The sequence below is a fragment of the Triticum aestivum genome, chromosome 2D (assembly GCF_018294505.1).
Source record: "Triticum aestivum cultivar Chinese Spring chromosome 2D, IWGSC CS RefSeq v2.1, whole genome shotgun sequence".
Lineage (NCBI taxonomy): Eukaryota > Viridiplantae > Streptophyta > Magnoliopsida > Poales > Poaceae > Triticum > Triticum aestivum.
The window spans coordinates 554,035,370-554,058,193 of record NC_057799.1 but is presented as its reverse complement, the minus strand read 5'-3'; the positions used below and the strand labels follow the sequence as shown (position 1 = coordinate 554,058,193).

At 43.6% G+C, this 22,824-nt stretch overlaps 2 protein-coding genes across 3 annotated transcripts; one reads left to right on the top strand and one right to left on the bottom strand.

Annotated features, from left to right (window-relative positions):
• Positions 1-2,549: 2,549 nt before the first annotated feature.
• Positions 2,550-3,875, bottom strand: LOC123055915 (uncharacterized). The gene is made up of 3 exons (XM_044479725.1): positions 3,855-3,875; positions 2,869-3,680; positions 2,550-2,783 (listed from the first exon to the last, which is right to left on the bottom strand). Coding segments are annotated over exons 1-3 (834 nt in total). The 3' UTR covers positions 2,550-2,782.
• Positions 3,870-19,610, top strand: LOC123054449 (uncharacterized). 2 transcript variants are annotated; one of them, XM_044478227.1, is made up of 14 exons: positions 3,870-4,256; positions 8,131-8,597; positions 8,713-9,852; positions 10,057-10,381; positions 10,954-11,209; positions 11,307-11,523; positions 12,001-12,350; positions 12,506-13,027; positions 13,651-14,851; positions 14,957-15,310; positions 15,546-15,783; positions 16,008-18,583; positions 18,738-18,874; positions 19,082-19,610. In XM_044478227.1, exons 2-14 carry the CDS (start codon positions 8,199-8,201, stop codon positions 19,386-19,388), a joined length of 8,022 nt encoding a protein of 2,673 aa, XP_044334162.1. In that variant the 5' UTR covers positions 3,870-4,256; positions 8,131-8,198; the 3' UTR covers positions 19,389-19,610. The 2 variants fall into 2 exon arrangements, with proteins under 2 accessions (XP_044334162.1, XP_044334161.1); XM_044478226.1 differs by having other exon boundaries at positions 8,058-8,597.
• Positions 19,611-22,824: the final 3,214 nt, after the last annotated feature.

The following is a 22,824-nucleotide window of genomic DNA, read 5'->3' as shown; positions in this document are numbered from 1 at the left end:
CCCAGAACGCACGACTCGTTCGTCACCGGAAAGCCAATCGATCGAACGAATATGTTCGGGGCGAGAAGCCCCCAGCACGAACACCATCGGTCCCAGGGCCTACGGGCCTTTTTTTCTTCGAACCCCCTGTCGAGCCTCCACCTGGGCCAAAAAAGGCCTAATTTTCCTGTGATGACTCTAACAACATATAGAAAACTGATATTTTGGATCTCATTTTCAATAGGCAAACAAAAACCCAACAAAGTTGCCATAGCGTACAAAAAGGGGGAAATTGCCATGTGCTGGGCTATAAAAATGCCAGCGTATAAATCAGAAGTGGAAAACATCAAGGGGAAATTGCTATTATTGTTATTTACGTAAAACAATTGGCAGATGATAAGACAAAAAGAATTTTCCCATGATCCATAAGCTAATTTTGCCATGGTCAATATAGTAACTTTGCAAAAATTTAGAGAAAATAAAAAATGCATTTGAAAACAAATGGTGGCAAACTATTTGAAGGATGGCAAGTTTGCCATGTTTTAGAAACTTTATGAATTTGCCATGTTTTTGTGATCATTTTTCATGGCAATTTTGGAGAGGTCTAAAAACATGGCAAAATTAGACATGGGCTTGAGTTAAACTTCCCATGTCAAATCTTTAAAGAAAATTGTCATTTACGTGAAAAAGTGGCAAAATGATAAGATAAAAAGAATTTTGCCATGGTACATGTATTAATCTTGCCATGATCCATAAACTAATTTTGCATGGTTTATATAGTAACTTTGCAGAATGTTAGAGAAAATAAAGAAATGCACTTGAAGAAAATGGTGGAAAGCTATTTGAAGGATGGCAAATTTTCCATGTTTTTTAGATCGTTTCTCATGGCAATTTCGGAGATGTCTAAAAATATGGCAAATTTAGACATGGGACTTGAGTAAATTTGCCATGTCAAATCTTTAAAGAAAATTGTCATTTACGTAAAAGATATTTTTTTGCCATGGTACTTGAATTAATTTTGCCATGGTCTATGTTGCAACTTTGCAGAATGTTAGCGAAAGAAAATGTGAATTTTGCAGGGCAAAAAAAATCGAGACTTGCCATGGCAATAAATTTAAATATATTCCAGGATCATGTTGGTACTTTTGCCATGGGAATCAATGTAAAAATGAACCATGGCAAATAAATAGTAAAACTTGCCATGGCAATAAGGTAAATATATTCCATGATCATGTTGGTACTTTTGCCATGGGAATAAATGTAAAAATTAACCATGGCAAATAAATAGTAAAACTTGCCATGGTAATAAAATTTAAAATTTGCCATGGAGATTTAGGTAAAAATGCCATGGCAATAAATGTGAAGTTGCCATGGCAAATAAATAGTAAAACTTGCCATGGCAATAGAAGTTAAATACTGCCATGGGGATTTAGGTAAATTTGCCATGTTAATAATGGTAAATTAGCCATGGCAAAATGAAAAGTTAATTTTGTTATGCAAATAAAGTAAAGTTAATTTTGTCATTGCCATGGAAAGTTTAGTTTCCCATGGCATGTTCTGAATGAGAAACGTGCCATGTATATAATGTAAACACAGGTTGAGAACAAAAATTGCCATGGCAAATCCATATCCAAAATTGCCATGGTATTTTATTAAAATTTGCATTTTTCTGTATGAGAAAAAATGCCATGTATGTAAAGTAAACACAAGTTATGAACAAAAACTTGCGATGGCAAATTTATATCTAAAATGTGGGATTTATTGCAATGAGGCACAAAGGCATATGCGGGATTTATTTCCCTATAAAAAATGTAAATACCCATTTTAGCAATTTTTGTCATGATACAAAAAAGAGACATCGTAATAGAAACAAAGAGACAATGTAAAGTTGCCATGGCAATAAAAAGTAATATTTTCAATGATACGAAAAATACATGATCAATAAAAATTTATTCTGCCATAGACCTAAGGTTTCCATGGTCCATGCACTAAGTTTGCCATGATGTATCGACTAGGTTTGCCATGGTTACATAGAGAGGAAATGTCGCCATGTTGCGAGAATTAGAAGAAGAAATTTGCCATGCTCACGGCAAAAAAAACATGCTGAAAGTTGACATGGCAATTTTAGAAAATTGTCACTATATAACATGGCAAAAAAGAAGACTATATTGCCATGGCAAAAAAGTTGACATGGCAATAATGTATTTGCCATGTTTCTACACAAAATTGCCATGAGATCTGTACCGCCAAAAGCAAAAACTACATATTGAAATTGACCATGGCAACAATGGGTTTAAAATTGCCATGACATGCTTACCGCTATAAAATGACTGAACCAAAATGATCTTCTTGCAAAAAGATGTCAAATATATGAATTTTCCATGTAAACTATTGTTGTTTCCCAAACAAAAAACATGGCATATTTGCAATGGGGTGCATATCAACTTGCCATCACTGCAAAGACAATTTTGTTTCATCATTTTTAGGGGGGTCGCATTTTTATCTGCAACTTGCCATGTGCTCTAGAACAAACCACAGACTGGCAGCCTACAAAAAATGTTGCAGCAATATGCAATGGCAGGACACAAAAACACTAGCGAACTTGTATCCTGTAGTTGATACATCGTAGATGAACTGGAGGTGTCGCAGATGCAGGATCAAATAAACAAAATTGCCATGTGAAAATGAACTATCTAAATTTAATTGCAAATTGGATTTCAACTCACTAAATTACCATCTTCCACACAAAATTTGCCATGTCGAAATGCATACTCGTACCACTGGTGTCCATGCTGCCAATCTCTCTGTCCAGAAAGACACGTTTCAGACATGCTCTGCTTGAGATGCTCAGATGTGGGCAAAATTTGAGACCAAGTTGTTGTAACGTACCACACATGTCGAGGACGAGGTCCGTTCGTCGTCGTCAATCCATCGGGTGATCCTCTTGCGCAGGGTGCCGTAGATGGTCGATTCCACACGCAGCACAAGCACGCCGGGCACGTCGTGTACTGGTCCATCCGCCGGTAGATGGTCGTCTCTGGCACGTTGCTCATCACCGTCGTCCTCGGCCGCGCCAAGAAGAGCAGCACCGAGATGAGCACGACCACCACCATCACCGTCTCGACGCTCCCGAAGACGGCGCCGAGGTAGAAGTCCACCTTGTCGACATGCCAGAGGAAATCGCGGCGCCGTGGTAGGCCCCTGCGCAGGCAACGTGGCGGAGCCGTTGTAGGGCCCCGCTGCGGCGTTGAATAGCTCCACTGGCGGGGCGGTCGCCGCCGCCGCCGCCGCTCCCTGCTAGCAGCACCTCCGCTGCCTCCCAGGTCGTCGCCGGCGTCGCTCCCTGCTTGCAGCGCAGGCGCCTTGCCGGAGCCGTGGTAGTCCCCTGCTGCGGCGTTGAACAGCTCCACTAGTGTGTCAGTCGCCGCCACCGGCCACCGCCGCTTCCTGCGAGCAGCACCTCCGCCGCCTCCCAGGTCGCCGGCGCCGTCGCTCCCCTCGAGCGCCTCCCCGAAATCTAAGCCACCGACGGGGCGCGGCGAGGCCCCACCGGTGAGCGGCGGCAAGGTGCGGCTGCTCCAGCTCGACTCTCTCTCTCTCTCTCTCTCTCTCTCAGTGAAGATGATGGGGATGGGGAAAAAGTAGCCCAGTAAGGAAAAGAGTGACGGGGGAGAGGATAAGGCGTTCGGGCCGAGGAGTTCCTGGAACGAACGAACGAGAAACGTGACGTGTTAAGCACATGCTTCAAGATCCACGCCAATTGATCTAACGGTACAAAACGCGTTCGGACGGAAACACGAAAACGCAGTGCGTTCGGGAGTTATCAATTCCTTTTACTTTTACCCGCCCGTGAAAAGGGGCCCGAATCCCAACACCCCTTCCAAAGCATTCTCCATCTCCGCAAGCAAAAGATTTCTGCGCCGATCGTCTGATCAACTCCTGCATTGCTTTTCTCCACTACTATACACAACGCAAGGCAGCCCCGTCCCGTCCCCTGCTCCCATTAATCGCCTCTGCTTCGCTCTGTTTTACTCCACCACCGGCCCCGCCCCCGCCTTCACTGCCTCCAAGCAACCGCTCCTCACCCAGAGTTCCACCGCAAACCAACCCCCTTCCTCCTCCTCCTCCTCGCGAATGCCGCCTACTCGCGCGTGACTCACCGGCCGGCTAGGGAGGAGCGTGCCGCGGCGACGTGGGGGCCGGAGATGGATTTGGAGGACGTGGTGCTCTCCTGGTCGGCCCCGGAGATCGCCGACGACGACCTCTACAGGGACAAGGTACACGCACGCACCTGCGCCAACCGTCCATCCATCCATCCGTCCCGACGATGACCTCTGCGGCCGCGCGCGCGGTTTTGCAAGCTTGAACATTTTTTTTTCGGAATCTGCGCGTATGTACGTCGTATGTGCGCTAGGCTTCTGCTCCTGCTTAAATCCGGCGATTATTTTTTGTGTGCGATCCAAGTTGGGTCAGTTCAGTTGCTGGGTGCTTCAGATGATGGTGCTCTGCTCTGCTCTGTCTGTGTGCTCAGTCCGTGCAGGCGCTAGGGTTTAGAGGGGGTCTCTGTCCACGTGTATGGAACTAGTGCCATTGGCATGTGCTGCTGCCATTGCTGGTCAATCCTGGGTTGCTGCATGCTTGGTGGTAGGAGATGCATAATTCGCGCCAACTAGATGTGTTATGCATGATTCTTTTTTGTAGAGAACGTTAGGCATGATTCTATACCTGTTACTGACGGAGGTGCCCACTGCTGCTGAGAACGATGACATACTGATTTGCTATGCCCGTCATGTACACCGTTTGTTAATTCTTGTAGTTGGATGTAGCACCATCTAGCACTAAATCAGCGACAATTAATATGGATCAGTGGATAGACTATGTTACTACCTCCATTGTGGGTAGTAACATATGTGTAGTGTCATGCAAAGCTTCATTTATTAGGTTATAGACTCTTTTTGTTTTAGTATGTGCGATGTTACTCATAGAATGAGTAACTAGCTAAGTTACTCATTTTACCTCTCTCCTCATTAACTCATTGCCACATAGGCAAATTTGCTGAGTTGCACCGATGTTACTTTTGAAGTTACTCCCACTTTGGCCAGTCTAAGACTACCCATAGTGGGGAGTAACTTAGACTAGTAATGTTACTAGTCTAAGTTACTACCTCTATAGTGGGAAGTAACATATGTGTGGTGTCATGCAACACTTCATTTATTAGGTTGTAGACTCATCTTCTCTTAGTATGTGTGATGTTACTCATAGTGTGAGTAACTAGCTATGTCACTTAATTTGTCTCTCTCCTCATTAATTAGCTGCCATATCATCTTTTTTGTTTAGGTGGCATCTATGTTACTTTCTATTTTACTCCCACAATTTTTTTTGGAAAAGGAGGTTAAAACCTCCGGCCTCTACATCAATCAAAGCATACAACCATCTTTATTAATTATTCAATAAATGTCTGACAAGAACATACATCAAGCCACCTGAAGCCACCACTCACATCTACAAACTCAATAATGTGGAGTGCTCTCACTCCTCATATCTAAAACTGGTGTCGTCGCCGATCCATCCACATAATGTATCAGAACCTACAACCGGTGCAGCAAACCTAAAGCGTACATCACATGCACACGTTTTAGAAGCCACCATCATCATCAAACCGTTGACCCATCACCAGGCAGAGATTTGCATCATCCTTGCCAGTCCGGCCATCTGTCGACGGCACCACGACGCCCAACGGCACCACCTCCTTGCGCGCAAACTGTTGAGCACGTCGCGGTCGCACAGATACACTGCAGCACCATGCCGCCAAGTACCACCAACCGACGGAGCTTGAAGTCTCTGTAAGATTTGTCGTGCATAGAGCCCATCGAACAGGCATGACACAGCGTAGCACCTGTCGGCCAGGCATGACTTGACATCTCCACGGAAGCTATGTGCAAGACGAAGCCGCTCCACCTCCTGCCTCTGTCGTCCAGCGCTACTCCACAAATGATGCTCCCAAAAGAGAAACGACACTGCAGTGCCGCCATCGCCCGATCTGGAAGACCAGATCCTAGGGTTTCCCCTGGAGCAGCACGAGTGGGTCGACAGTAGTTATACGACGATGCCTTCATCAAGGTAACGACGTAGAACGCCACCATCGCCCGTCGTCGGCTCGGTTTTCACCGGCAACTATGTCTCCCCGATTTGCAGCTGGGCTAGATGACGGATCTCAAGATCCGACCACCCAGCCTTCTGGCCGACCACCTCCGACAAAGAAGATGGCCACCACCGCCAAGCCCAGGGTCGCCGCCCCAGGCGTCCGCGCGATGACGGAGGAGACCAGATCCGCCGCCACCAGCCACCATGGCCGGCCCCATGCTGGCCCCGCAGGTGTGGTGGCCCAGCCGCCGCCGAAATCCCACCGGGCCGCTGCCCAATCATGCCAACTCCGCCTCCACGCCGGGCGCCTAGGCTCGCGTCGCGTCTCGGCCAGAGATCCCCTCGCGGAGAGAGGAGGAGAGCCCGTCGTGCGCCGGCGGTGGCGGGGAAGCAGGGAGGGAGGGAGGGTCGGGGAGTTGAGTTATGTTATTCTCACACACTGCTTGTATTCATTGCTTCAAAGCTACATATAGACAGATTACAATGAGAGAGAGAGCAGTGGATCGTGGTTACAACGGAAAGAGCCAATAGTGCCTAAACTCTAGGGATAACTACGCACGTAATGCAGGTGGCCGTTGGACAGCCTGAGGAATCGGTCTTGCCAGTAAGCCACGCGAGACGTGAGGAAGTGGCGTATTCCAACACGGGGGCGGCAGCGGCTAGGGTTCGCCCTAGCCGCTCCCCTGGAGGCAACGCGAGCGAGGCTCTCTCGGCAGAAATATATCTGAAAACTTTCTCTATGCTCATGTTACTCCCACTATGGGTAGTCTAAGATGTGGGTTAAGTTATAAATGCCTGTTGAGAGATGCATGTCGCGATGTTGTACAACTTGTTGGCAGAAATTATAAATTGTTTTGTTATGGCAAATTATGTCTACGGTTGAGTATGGTGGCCTCCTTGTGACATGAGTAGCTCAAGCCCTGCATTGGTCCTTGATTGTTCTTGCAGCAGATGAACTTGACCAGATAACTCTTCTGTTAGCATTAATTACATGCCATTTATGTGCTTAAGGAACTGTTCATGAATCTTTTGCTACCTATAATCATATTTCACCTATGACCTCTTTTGTGTTCAGGTTGAGACTATTCCCTGCAACTTCTAGTCTTTTTTGCAACCTGGATCCCTTTTTTTTCGAATCTATGCTTAGGAATGGGACCCCTGACCGGTGGAGTGTATGCATGCATATGCGTGCTAGGTTTCTTGTCATGCTTTTAGTGCGCTGTTGTTCGCTGCCTTTTATGTGCAACCAATGTTGGGTCAGATGGATGCTCCAAATGATGGTGCTCTGTCTGTGTGTGTGGTCCATGCGCTAGGGTTTAGAGGGGTTTTCTGTCCACACTCCACGTGTCATGAATGTGCAATTGGCATGTGCTGAGTGCCATTTCTGGACAGATGGCAAAATAATTGTTGCGCGCTTGTTGACACATGGTATTTCAGGAAATTGCATCTTGCTGTTGGTGCCATATGTGCTGATCCATGTCGTATTCTAATGAGTAGTTGTGTAAGTCATTTATGTATCCTAATGAGAGAGATGCATGTTGATGCTGTACAACCTGGTGGCAGAAACTATAAATTGTTTGAAAATATGTCTATGGTTGATGAGAGCAGCTTAAGCCCAGTATTGAACCTTGCTTGTTCTTGCAGTAAATGAAATTGAGCAGATAGCTATTTTGTTAGCATTACTTACGTGCCATTTGTGTGCTCATGGAACTGTCGGAGAATCTTCTCCGCTACCCCCTCCGTTCCTAAATATAAGTCTTTTTAGGGATTTTCAATATGAACTACATATGGATGTATATAGACGTATTTTAGAGTGTAGATTCACTCATTTTGCTTAGTATGTAGTCCATATCGGAATCTCTAAAAAGACTTATATTTAGGACCGGAGGGAGTACCTACAACCATATTTCATCCATGACTTCTTTTGTGTTTAGATTGAGACTATTCCCTGCAACTTCAAGTCACTTGATCACTATCTCACGTCTTATCGTGTGCCTCTGATTGAAGAAACAAGGTCAGATCTGTGGTCATGCCTTGAACTCATCAGTGAAGCACCCTCGTCGAAAATACTGTCCATGGAGGTAGAAGGAAAACCAGGATCATATTTTATGGATGTGGACTTTTGGGACAATGATGCTGGTTTTTCCACCGGGGCTTATTCTGCGAGGAATGGTGACATATTTATTTTGTCTAGCATAAAACCTGAAGCTGCAGATGACTTAAACTGCTATGGTGTGACATATTGCTTGGCAATGATCACTGGGATTTCTATGGATGATGAATACCAGAAGGGCTTCAGAGTTAAAGTTGCAAAGAATATTGGTTCGGAAGAAGAAGACTTGAACAAACTCAAACATGCAATATTTCTCAATAATATCATGACAAGCATACGGATTTGGAAAGCACTTACCTTTGATACGCACATGAATGGCAATTTCACAGTAATCAAGTCGCTCTTATCCCCCACAAATCTGGTAATATCACATGAATACTATGCATGTTTTAGTTTTACTTGCTATATTTTCATCACCATTATAAATTGGTAAGGGGCCTAACTTTTTGAACTCCTCTTTGTTGGCTCTGTTGCAGGGTGAGGATGTTTGCCGTATCTGTGTTAAACAGGATGGGGGCTGTTTAGCTTCTTTCACAGAGCAACTAATGCCAGTTAAGCTTAATCAATCACAAGTGGATGCTATTGAATCTGTCATCTCAGCTGTACAATGTGGGCATGTGAACCTCATGAAGCTTATATGGGGTCCACCAGGTACTGGCAAGACCAAGACGGTTAGCGCTTTACTGTGGGTTTTGGCATGTTTGAAATGCAGAACTCTTACTTGTGCTCCCACAAATGTTGCTGTTGTTGGAGTTTGCACTCGTTTCCTTCAAACCTTGAAGGATTTGAATGAGCACATTGACAGCATTCGTCTACCTTCTTCTCTTGGAGATATCTTGCTATTTGGGAGCAGGTCTAACATGGACATCCCTGAGGATCTTAAGGAAGTTTTCTTGGACTTTCGTGTCGTTGAACTTGTGGAATGCTTTTCATCGTTGTTCGGATGGAACTACAGAATAGCTTCAATGATATCCTTTTTCGAAGACTGTGCTTCACGCTATGATATGCATCTTGAGGATGATGGCAAAATTGATCCAATGTGCTTTCTGGACTTCATAAAGAAACAATTTGATGCGGCAGCAATAGCTCTGAAAAGATGCATAATGAATTTGTGGGTTCACCTTCCTGGAAGGTGCTTTTCTCGTGATAGTGTCATAAATATATCTTCGTTGCTTAATATGCTGGAAAAACTTGGCACCCTTCTGTGCAATGTAGACTTGACTGACGAGGGTTTGAAAAGGGGCTTTGGTTGTCTGTCCACTGAAAACTATGTTTGTGCACAGCCTATATCTTCTATTGAGAAGGAATTTGATGGAGCAAGGTCGTCATGCCTTAAATTGCTTAAAGATCTGCTACACTCGCTTAATTTACCAACTGGAGTAGACAAAAACTGGGTCCAGAGCTACTGCATACGTAATGCAACACTTCTTTTCTGTACAACCTCTAGCTCTTATCGGTTACATCACATGAATATTGCACCCCTCGATGTATTAATTGTTGATGAGGCTGCTCAAGTGCGGGAGTGTGAATTGGTGATCCCATTACGTCTGCATTGGTTAAAACATGTTGTTTTGGTAGGAGATGACTGTCAGCTGAGTGCAATGGCTAAAAGCAAAGTAAGGTTTTGCCTTACCGTCTTTATATTGTCTTGTTTCATTTATTAGTTATATTGGTGCATTTATCAACAAGATAAACTTCTGATACTGAAACACTTTTTTTTTTTTGAAAAAAATGTAACGGCCTTATCTTTCTTTCATGTTCCATTGTTATTGATCTGCTTTTGATATTCTTAAGTCTTACCTTTCATTGTTTATCTCTAGGTATGCAAAGAAGCTGGATTTGAGACAAGTCTATTTGGGAGATTGGTTATGCTCAAATTTGATAAACATTTGCTGAATATACAGTATCGCATGAATCCTTGTATCAGCTTATTTCCAAATACTCAGTTTTATGAGAGGAAGATTTTAGATGGTTCCAATGTCCTGTCTCCAAGTTATAACAAGCATTACACATGCCTCCCTTTTGGCAGCTACACGTTTATAAATGTCACTGATGGAAGGGAAGACAAAGAGGGCACAGGAAACAGTCGCAGAAACATGGTTGAAGTTGCTGTTGTTTTGCACCTAATCCAAACCATCTTTATATGTATGTCTAAGCTGAACTCTAATCCTTTATTTAACATTAATATACTTTCTAGTTATTTTTCATAAAGCTACTTGGCTAATACAAGCTTACACGGTCCTCTGTTCTTGTACTGCATACTGCATAACAGTCATACCATCTTTAGAGGCTTACATTGTCTTCATACTGCATAACAATTATTGGTAGAAAGGTGTTCTCTACAATAGTGTATGTTCGGGAGTCCAGTTTTCTATGTGTACCTTGTGATATGGTAATTGGCTAATTGCATCAATCCGGCTTTATCAAATTTCAATTATACTGCCCTTGTTTCGTAAACAATGTTACATTTTTATTTAGAAAAAGGAGAACAGTAAGTAGATGACATGAAAGATGAAACATTATGCTCTATTAGAGTTATTGGCCACTTGATGGACCCGCTTTAGTAACTTTTATTATCTTTATACTTCGTAGTGGAAAAGCATTGATTTGGTGATACAGAATCAAATTAAATTTGCTGAAGAGAATTCTTTCTGTAGCCTTATACAAAAATTGATCTCTAAAGATCAGTAAGCATACCATTTATGTTTTTTATGCAGCTTGGAAAAGGATGGACCAAGGGCTCAGCATCGGCGTGGTCTCTCCATATAAAGCTCAAGTTGATGCAATTAAAAGCCGACTTGGCAAAAAATATGATACATGTGATGGCTTTCATGTGCGGGTGAAATCCACTGATGGTTTCCAAGGAGAAGAGGATGATATAATAATACTATCAACAGTTAGATCCAATGAGAGAGGAGTTGTCGGGTTTCTTGCTGATAACCGAAGAACAAATGTTGCTCTCACTAGAGCACGGTGTGTATCATTATTTTACGGTCCCTTGTTTCTATTGATGTTCAAAGTATGTCAGACTGATGATATAAATTATCTGATGGATGCTTTATTCATGCAGGCACTGTCTTTGGATTGTTGGCAATGCTCATACCCTGTCTAAAAGTGGGACCGAATGGACAGACCTTGTTGCTGATGCAGAAAGACGTAAATGTGTTTTCTGTGCCACTAACGATGCAGCCATCTGTAAGTTAGTTGTCCAAGTAAAGCAAGAGCTTGATGAACTTGATGATCTTCTTAATGCTGATTCAGCGGTTTTTAGCAAAACCAGATGGAAGGTAAGTTCCATGGTTTCAGTTTGTTTGACTTTGAACATACTTTCATATTTTTTATAATATGTCTCTGCCTTAATTATCCAGAATGCAAACCACATTTATGTATGTGTGTGTTATGAGACTCATGCTGTTGTCGGGGAGGTCGGGTTCACTGAATATACACTTCCTTTACAGTGTGATTTTGTTGGTGATCATGAATAGGTTTGTCTTTTACTATTTGGAATCATGAATAGGCCGGGGTTCGCTCGTCTCTGCTAGGCTGTTTGCTCTGTAATTGGATGGTGAGATGTTTGTAATTAAGATTTTCAGGACATGTGCTACTTTGTACCATGCTACTATGCCAATTATGTGGTTCTTTTCTAGTTTTCAGTACGTTTCATCTTGTGAACCCCCTAGTTTTCTTGAAGAACACACCGTTCTTTCATTTTTTTCGTATACACATTTCTCATGATCCGCTTTTGGTATTCATATATTCAACAGGTCGTTCTTAGTGACGAGTTTAGAAAGTCTTTCACCAAACTAAAATCAACCCAGCTCAGGAAGGAAGTACTCCAAAAGCTTATCAGACTCGGAGATGGTTGGAGGACAACAGTTAAGAACATTGATATACCTGGTGCTTCTCATATTGCAAAAATATACAAGGTCAGGAACCTGTATCTTGTTTGGAGTACTGACGTGGAGAAAACCGAAGGAAGGTATTTTCAGATAATAAGAATTTGGGACCTAGTGTCACAGCAAAATGTTGCCAGAACTGTTCAACATCTCGAAAATCTATTTTCCATGTACACGGATGATTACCTGGATCATTGCAGGAGGGTGCAGACACAGGGGTATGTGTTTCTTCTATTGTCCTCCGGTTCCTTGGATTTTTTTCTACCTCTGATACTTAGAGAGATAAACTGTTTGTGAATAGTCATGCCTACAAATGAACTGCATGTGAAAATTCTTCTAATTTTTCCTCTCCTTTTTTTGCTGTGTATAACAGGAAGCTGGAGGTTCCTATGGTTTGGCATATTGAGCATGATATTATCCGCTTTAATAAGGATTGCAATGTCGATGCTCATGAAGAGCATAATCTCGTGGATACATCATATGCCATGGAGAACTCAAAAGTTAGTGAAAGCTTCTTGCTGATGAAATTCTACTCCTTATCATCTGGTGTGGCAAAGCATTTGCTGACAGCTACTGATGGGTCTGAAATCGACATCCCCTTTGAACTGACTGATGAAGAGCAGATTATAGTCCAATTCCCGCTCACTAGTTTTATTCTTGGGAGGTCAGGCACCGGAAAGACAACTGTATTGACTATGAAGCTGATTCAAAAAGAGCAACAGTCACTGATTGCATCCCAAGGTCTAAATTTCGATGCAGCTGATTTATCTGGGGTAGATGACAATAATATTATGCCACTTAAGAATGGAGGAGACAGTTTCGTGAAACAAGTATTTATCACTGTAAGCCCCAAGTTATGTTCAGCTATAAAAGATCACATCTGCGGACTTAAAAGGTAAGTCTGTTGAATTGGATCCCTCTTTAAAAGTATTCCATATGTTTACACCATTTTGAAAATGATTTTCATAAAATTATTTAAAGTGGACAGAAATGTGTGCACGAGTCTCGTAGAGTTGTGTTGTGATATTGACGTGAGTCACCGTTCGTGATCATGCATGATGCGTGTATGGTTAGTGCACGATTATAAACAGGGGCGAAACAACGAGTTGGCTCAGTTTTTTTCCACTTACTATGTTCTATAGCATTTCTAACATCATATTCTTTAGACCCTTTATCATACCCTTTTGAAGGGTCAATCTTTTATCCATGTTTTATCTTTAAATATGATTTTTGGAACTATAAAAAAAACTACACATATTGGGACTACCCTAGTGGCTTTTTATAAAAGAGAAAGACAAATCATGAGCACCACTTTGCAGGCCCTGAATGCGGCTGGGCTGGGCGCATCCTCAACCACTCACATTCACATGACTAGCTAACCAAGGCACGCTTGGTGCTCTTTTTTGAAATTATTATACATTGCAATGATTTCTTTGAAAGATATTCCCTTAGCTTCTTTTATGATTTGTGCCAACTTTAATTCTTGTATTAATTCTAATTTACTTCAATCCATTATAGATTTGGCACCGGTGATGTCTCAGATCAGTCTAGCATTCTTCACATGCATGACATCATGGATGACCTGGAAGAGTTTACAGAAATTCCTGACAGTTTTCGTGATCTACCTCATGAGCACTATCCTCTTACTATAACATATCGTAAGTTTTTGATGATGCTTGATGGAACATGCCGGACATCATTTTTTGATGCGTTTTATGGTGAAATGAAGACAAGCTTTGAGAGAGGCCACTCAAGATCTCGTGCGGTGCAAACTTTTATTGAATTGAAGGAAGTTACCTATGAAAAATTTGCTACTTTCTACTGGCCTCGTTTTAATGCAGATCTAACAAAGAAATTTGCTGCTTCCACTGTCTTCACTGAAATAATTTCTCATATAAAGGGTGCATATCAAGCAAGTAGGCCTTATATTGGCAAACTGGGAAGACAGGATTATGTGATGCTTTCAGATAAAAGATTTTCATGTTTGAACAATGAGAAGAGAGATAGAATTTATGATATATTCCTTGAATATGAGAGCATGAAATGCACTGCCAAGGAGTTCGATTTGTCAGATTTCGTCAATAGTCTTCACAGCAGTCTTGTATCTGAGGGCTACCATGGCGATATGGTGGATTTTGTTTACATAGATGAGGTACAGGATCTCACCATGACACAGATTGCACTTCTGAAGTATGTCTGTATGAACATCAAGGAAGGATTCCTTTTTGCCGGTGATACTGCACAGACTATAGCAAGGGGTATCGATTTCAGGTTTGAAGATATCCGTTCGCTTTTTTATACTACATTCCTCTCAGAAACTGAAGCGTCTAATCAAGGACTTAAACATGGGAAAAAACCCCATCTCTCTGATATGTTCCAACTGTCTCAAAATTTCCGCACACATTCTGGCATCCTCCGTATGGCACAAAGTATCATGAGCCTTCTGTACTTCTTTTTCCCGTCAAGTGTTGACAAGCTCAATCCAGAGACTGGACTTGTATATGGAGAAGCTCCTGTGCTGCTGGAGTCTGATAATGATGAAAATGCAATTATGACTATTTTTGGAGAAAGCAAAACTAAACATGGTAACCTGCGTGGGTTTGGTGCTGAGCAAGTCATATTAGTTCGTGATGATGCTGCGAAAAAACAAATTATTGATCTTGTTGGTAAACAAGCTCTTGTTTTGACTATTGTTGAATGCAAGGGCCTTGAGTTTCAGGTATGGGCCTATAAATTCAGTTTCATCTGTGTTCATTTTGCGAAGTGTTTTAATTGTAGAACACATTGTTTCAAAATGTATACTTACTTCAGAGATATTGTGTAGGATGTGCTGTTGTACAACTTTTTTGGTTCGTCACCTTTAAGAAACAAATGGAGAGTTCTCTATGGCTACATGAAAGATAAAGATATTATGTCACACTCTGAGGAGATCTCTCATCCGGGTTTCGACAGAAGCAAGCATTATCTTCTCTGTTCAGAGCTGAAGCAACTATATGTTGCAATCACACGCACTAGGCAAAGACTCTGGATATGTGAAAATACAGAGGATTACTGTCGACCAATGTTTGACTACTGGAAGAAGTTGTGTCTAGTAGAAGTTAGATTACTAGATTCTTCCCTCATTCAGGCAATGCAGACGGGGAGCAGCAGTGATGATTGGAGGCTACGGGGCACCAAGGTTGGTGATCTTTACTTGTTTAGTCTGGAAAGCCAATTTTAATATACCATGCTATGCATTATGTTGCCTATTGAGTGATTTTGTGTGTCCTCTTAATCTTGTGAAATTCATGGTCTTTTGTCTCACAGTTGTTCTATGCAACACAAATTCTTTGTTAGGCGGGTCATGGCGCATATCTACTTATTACAGTTGTACCATTTCTGTTCCATGTCACAAGTTCTCTCTCTTTTTATAGTTATTCAATGAGGGGCAATTCGAGATGGCTACTATGTGCTTCGAAAAGGCCGGTGATGCACACAGAGAGAAGTTGGCAAGAGCTGCTGGACTTGTAGCGACTGCTAACCGTGTCATCTCAACAAATTTGGAGTTGGGCAAGGCTTCGTTGCAAACAGCATCAGAGATTTACGAGTCCATAGGCATGCATGAGAAAGCTGCTACATGCTATATCAAATTAGGAGACTACAAAAAAGCAGGTCTGTCAACTCTCATAATTTCCAAGCTGTGTCCATAATGCTTTATGTTGTTCTTAAAGAGCTCTCATATAAGTAAATATCATCAAATTTCATAAAGTTTTTTCGAAATGATATCCCTACATAAATTACAGCTATGCTATTTTTGAGCTTTCTTATGGATAGTTTTACCTCATACTTCACGTAGCTCTGTCTGACTAAACATTGTGTTCCTTGCATTGCCATAGGTATGGTCTATATGCAAAAATGTGGTACTTCTAAACTTGAGGATGCTGGTGATTGTTTTGCTATGGCTGAATGCTGGTTGGAGGCAGCTGAAGTGTTCTTGAAAGCTAAATGTTACACAAAGTTTTTCTCCATGTGCTCGAAAGGGAAAAATTTATTCAATCTGGGCTTGCAGTTTCTGCAACAGTTAGAAGAGGAACATTCACTTGAGAATTCAAAATCCTTGGAGGTTTCTGCAATTAGAACAAAGTATCTGGATAATTGTGCTCAACATTATTTTGAGCGTGGTGACATAAAGCATATGATGCCTTTTGTTAAAGCTTTCAGCTCTATGGATGATGTACGTGCATTCCTAAATTCTAGGAATCTTGTTGATGAACTGTTGAGTTTGGAGATGGAAATGGGTAATTTCCTAGAAGCTGCAGGAATTGTAAAGCATAATGGAGATGTCTTACTGGAGGTAGACATGCTCGAGAAGGCAGGCTTGTTTGAGGATGCGACACGGCTTCTCCTACTCCATATCATTGTGGATTCCTTGTGGTCCTCAAATAGCAGAGGGTGGCCTCCCAAAAGATATGCAGAGAAGGAACAACTGCTTTCAAGAGCCAAAGAGATGGCGGAAAAGGTCTCTGAGTGCTTCTACCGCTTTGTTTGCGTGGAAGCTGATGCACTGTCAGATGTGAATAAGTCTCTTCCCAGTTTAAATTGCACTTTGCTTGAGGGCAGAAAATGTGCAAACTTGTTAGTTGAACTTGTTGCTTCCCGTTCGATTCTTGATGTTCATCTCCAGTCTCGAGCGTCTGGATACAATATAGAATTAGGGGCAGGACCTGAAGATGAAAATAGTTGTACTGATATGCTGGCCTCTAACCAGATGTCACCCCAAACTCTGTTTTATGTTTGGAATCACTGGAAGTCAATCATAATCAAAGTACTATCTCATCTCTGCCACACCGATGGTCCAGAATTAAATGATTATGCAATTATGTATGAAGATCTTTGTGCTAAGTACTTTGGATTGAGAAAGGATGGTGAAGTTGACAGATATGTGGTACTTAACGTGAATGCAAGTTGGCTTTCTACTACTGGCAGAAATTCTTTGCAGCAAGATGGCAACAGATGTTTCTTGGGTGCCCCTCAGTGTTATTCATGTGCTCAGTGTTTCTGGATGAATGAGCTGTCTTCTGTTGGTTTCAGTGTACTTAAGAAGTTGGAGTCCATTGTTCAAATTTCTCCAAATCCATCATCTTCTTATACACTGGTGAGAACTATCCTTATCATAAATGAGATAGCAAAGTTTTTGGAAGAACCACAGTTCAGTATGACAAAAAGTTCCATGAAGTTAAGAAGCTTTTTTGTTCTCTGCGAGCGTCGCTTCTTTGAGTTAGTTTTTCTTCTGTGGAGAGATGGGACAACAAGGAGCCTCTTGCGTATACTTGACTCACCAGCTGCATATGGATTGATTGCTGATTCTCTTGGTGCAAATCTTCGCCCGGAAAATAAAAAACTGACTCATGGGCATCTTGGGAGAACAACCATGCTCCTGCTTCATGCAGCACAATTGGACGAAGAGCTACTTTCAAGATTGCTGCAGTACCTGGACAATAATTCTGAGTGGGCAGAATTTTTTCAATATTTCAAGAGATTTCTTGACAGTGGTGGTGATAGATCCTCCTTGATCTTGAACTTTAAGCGTTCTCTTGATTTTACCTTCAATGTGAAGTGGAAGGATGAACTAGACTACATATCCCCAATATGCTATGTGGGTCTTATGGAGTGCCTTGGTTTTATGGCTTCATCATGCTTAATACAGAATGATTTTATATGCTGCACGAAATCTCTGTTGGTCAATATGTTGGAGTGCCGTACCAGCAAGGTTTACATTGACACCTGCCTGGTATCTAACTCGAGCCCAGATTCCGATCTTCATCGTTTGGCATGCTCATCAGGCCATTTCATGTATCATACAATTATGACTATCTTGACGACCAAACATATGCTCCAGGAATGGGTACATAAGACTTCAAGTCCTTCTAGTACTTCATACAAACAAGTCCTCCTTAGACTAGTTGTTACACTTTATCCACTGATCCTTACCCTTTCTCTGGGGGATTGCTATGAGGTCACAAGTAACCTCCTGAGGAATGAAGTGTTTAAGGATTTACCTTTGGAGTTCTCTCAGAAGATTGTACGTGCTTTGCAAATGAAGTCTCGCACACCGAACAACTTCACAAGTGAGCTTGCTGATGCACTCGCCGCAATCGGAGATAATATGGTAGTTATTGGTTCACCCAAGGGCCCAGTAGTCTGTCAAAACTTAAATGCTTATATGATTAGCAAAGAGGATTTGCATGATGTTTCAAAGATAATGGCTCTTCTGTGTCCTGAAGAACCAAGTTCTGTAAAGCAGGAAACTCCGTTGCCTGAAGAAACTGATGGTGATAAGTCTGGCAATGTTATTTCTGGAAACATTCCTAAGGCTGTACTAGATAATGAGATGGAGCGTAGGAGTGAGATAGATTCTATTGAGGTACTCTTTGAGAAGCTTGCGAGTCTTCGAGCCAACAGGGAAGGCCTGGTGAGTTTCATATGTTATAATATGTTATAATGCTTGCTTTGTTATCATCGTCCAGTTTGTCCCACTGTTCCCAGCTGCTTGCTTTGTTATCATCGTCCAGTTTGTCCCACTGTTCCCAGCTGCCAAGTTATTCTAAAAAAGCTAATTTCTACAGAGAGATCCACGGGCTGTTATTGAATTCCTTATAAGTGCCCTTCCATGGCTGGAAAGTGGTTTTATATCAGGGATTGATAAACGATTGCTGGAAGACATCAGGCGCATCTGCAGTGAGTTCGAAAATGGGTCTGACAGGTAAGCAAATGTTAATTCAGGGCCAACTGTAAATTTCTTACAGGCAGCACAAATGCCACATTGCATTTGATAGGCATGTCTAGATTGCAGAGTGAAATCTTTCTGCATGATATGTACCTTCAAGTCCAGTGTAAGAGACATGACTAGGTTATCCCCATGTCTTCTGAAAATTTACCACTTGCGCGTGAAAATTGGTTGTCATCTCAGGGCGAAGAGAAACGCGTGTCTTGCTGTGGAGAAGCTGTTGCAAAGTGAGGACAAACTGCCGCTGATCTTCCGCTTGCTGACTGCTGCGAGGCTATGCATGTTTACAAATCAAATGAGAGAAAAAGCCATGAATGACAGGAGGAACAATGCTGCAGCGGACGCTGTCCTGCCTCACGCTGAAGCCGACGGATGGTCAGATGACGATGAGCCTGACACGGGAGAAGCCGCCTCAACTTCCAAAAAGGCGGTGCAGAAGCAGAAGGGCATGAAGAAATCCAAAAAGTCCAAGGGCCGCGGCAAGAAGTGAGTTGCTGTAGCCGTAGCCCGTAGGCGCTGCAGTTCCCCTGTTGCGAAATATTTTCCTGTATTGGAGAAAAACTTGTATACCCCATCACCGTACGTAGAAGGTAGAACCAGAGTAGAAACATGTTAGACGTACGGACTCGTCTTCCCACAAATCCTCTCCACTTCTGATTTCCAGCGGTGGCCCCCCTCTGATTTTGATTTCCTATCACATCTTCACAACTCATTCCGTAGCTTAACTTCCGTAGAGGCCGTCCGTAAGTGTAGCGTTGTCCCCATTTCCCTTTCTCTGCCTCTTGAGTAGCTCTACGTTTTGACCACTTCTCAATCCCCACACCTATTAGTGAAGAAGACGCCGGTGAAGAAGATGTGGTTCGAGTCCTCCGCCATCGCGTAGGGGGGAGACATCCCATCACCTGGAATGTTCCGCTTGAGCACCTGCGTCCATGTGATCTACTAACAGACGCACCACAGGTAGAAACGTGTGATGACAGGATTGGTAATTCACAAAGGATGAATCCACACTTCAGAATCCACATGTGCGCACACATCAGAGATGTATCACAAGTTCGAATTAATCACCGTCACTCAAACTGCAGATGTGCTTAAAATAGGCTCGAAGCCCCTGGAACCATGATAGCCGACTCCAATGAAATGGGGATGAAGAAAGAAAAGGGATGGTATGCTCCAGGAGTTGTGATAATCTCTGAGCATGCAACATCGTTCCCTCCATTGTCCACAGCAGGCCTACATGATAGTCCACAACACGACTGAATATACGCACAAACATTATGTGATACTCCCTCCATTTCAAAATAGATGACCCAACTTTGTATTAACTTTAGGAATAGTTGCCTACATGATAGTCCACAATGCAACTGAATATACTCACAAACATTGTCCATAGCAAGCCTACATGATAGTCCACAACGCAACTGAATATACCACCTACATCTATTTAGAAGGACTGATAAATCAGTAACTACCTCTCTTTTTTCCAGGTGTACTAATCCTCTTATCGTACTCACCGTTTGTCGTTCATCTTACCATTTTTGCAAAGTTCTTCACTTCTTGGTGTCTCCAGTCAAACGGGATACGTGAAGATATCTATAACCCCAAAGCAATTCATCTCTAGTTTGAATATAATCAAGTGCGTAGTGGAAATAGTGAATGCCAGGCTCCGAGATAGAACAAAACATAATTGCAGCTAGGACGGACAAGTCGAAGGCATTGTCCAAGTCCAAGCTACTCCACGCCACACCTAAAACTTTTAATCTAGAATATGGTACTACTCGGTCAGGTGCATTACCGTACCTACAAGGAGGCGCACAGCTACCAAGGTGCGCAGGGAGTGGACGAAGTAAAAAAATTGACCCCTTTTGAAATATAAGGTGGGCCTTGGACCCATCTAACAATTTCAAAAAATCTTTAAGGGCCCTATGTGGGTTATATGACAATGAGTGTGGTGGAAAGTTTAGTCCCACTCCGCTAATGAAAGAGGAGTTGGACCTCTTTATAAAAAATTCTCTTCCACATGCTATTCGAGCTTCCGCTAAAAAAAACATGCTATTCAAGCTTAAGAAAAGAAGTGGTTCCCGTGTGTTCCTCTTCCGCCCGCCCCCCTCCCACGCCGCGGGAATGAGCCGAGCTCACATCTATGCGCTTTTGTCGGCCAGATCACATCTGCTCCATGTGCACCCGCCCACCGTTGTTCCTTTTGTTGCTGCTGCCCGCCAGCATTTAAATCTCGTCCACCGCGTGCACGATTGACGGTAGATCAGTCCTCCGAAACCCCGCCTTTCTAGATCCTGGTTTTGGCGAGTGATCGGCGCCGGCGCGCCGACCCAAAGTTTGAGCCGTTCGCGCCCTAGCCGCAAGATGCCACTACTCCTGGCCGTTTGATCTAGCAAAAAAAAACCAATTCGTCCCAAATCTCCTTCCTCCTCAAGCATCTCACACTCGCGCAGCTCCCTGCATCTAGCCGTCTCGCCCTGCTCCTATCCGGTGGACGTCCTTGTCGCCGGTCCCCACCCTCGCCGGCCGTCCTCGTCGTCGGTCCCCACCCTCGCTGGCCGTCCTCGTTGCCGGTCCCCACCCTCGGCAGGCGTCCTCGTCGCTGCCTCGACCCATGCAACAGCTGCACCTGCGGTTGCAGCTCTAAGCGGCGACGGTTGTAGCTCCGCCGCCGGACCTCGGTTGATGCTCGCTGAACGGTATTGCGTTGATGACGCCCACCAGTCAATCAACGTCGTTGAATGGATGTAGCAAAAAACTTTGTCGGTCGTAGCAAAACCCAACTATGGTTGCAGCAAATCACCATCTCGCCGTTGCGAGGTCACAGCTCCGCCTTGATGGCTGTAGCAAAAAACTTCGCCGGTAGTAGCAAAAACAATTACGGTTGCAGCAAATCGCCATCATCGCCGTCCCGAGGTCGCATCTTTGCCTTGATGGATGTAGCAAAACACTTCGCTGGTAGTAGCAAAAAACAACTACGGTTGCAGCAAATCATTGTCGCCGCCGTCGCGAGGTCGTAGCTCTGCCTTGATGGATGTAGCAAAACACTTCCCGATAGTAGAAAAAACCAACTATGGTTGAAACTTTAATTTCTACGGTTGAAATTTTTCTGTCAATAGTTGCAATTATTTTCCACTTGCGCGGTGTCGATCGTAGCTCCGGCCATCGCTGTCGCAGCTCTTGGCTTGCAGGTCGCAGCATCCGGTGCTGGCCCCCATCACGCGCGGCCATGGCGACAGGCGCGGGGCGCCAGGGCGTTGCCATGGCGACAAAGTTTCAGCAAAAAAGGCGTGGGATTGGGTTTCTATGTTGGTTAGCAGCAGCTGCGAGGGAGGGCACGGCTGCGCACGAGGCTGGTGGTGCTCGCCAGGAAAAGAGGAAAGGAGATGGTGGGTTGAGGTGGAAGGAAGAATATAAGACAAAGAAAAAATGGACGCAGGAGGCGTGGGATAGACACATGAGCCCTGTAAGTAGATCAAGCACACGCAACGCAATCGGCCGAAGGTTCGGCCGGCGCGCCGTTCTAAAACGTTTCCCTTAGGTTTTTGGGGAGCATCTCCTACGCGACTGCTCGCCACCGTCTGTCTACGTCCGCATCGCCTTCATCACCACCATGGCCACTGAAGCCAACCGACTCGCCCCCGAGAAGAAGGCCACGAAGGACGCTGCTGCCGCCACCGCCGTGGCTTATGCCTGGCCTGCTGGAGGGTATAACATGTTTATTCCGCTCCTGTTTATTTATGTCTTAGCCATACTAGTGTTATACGTAGATGTATTTGTTGTTAGAGTAGTATGTTGACGGTGTCCTGGACTAGAGGGTACTCACCACGTCGCCTCCCGACTAGGTGGATTGGGCCGTGGACCCCCATGGCGGTTCACTAATGGGCTTCTTCGGGCGGCCCATGACATGTACGAGAAAGATTCCA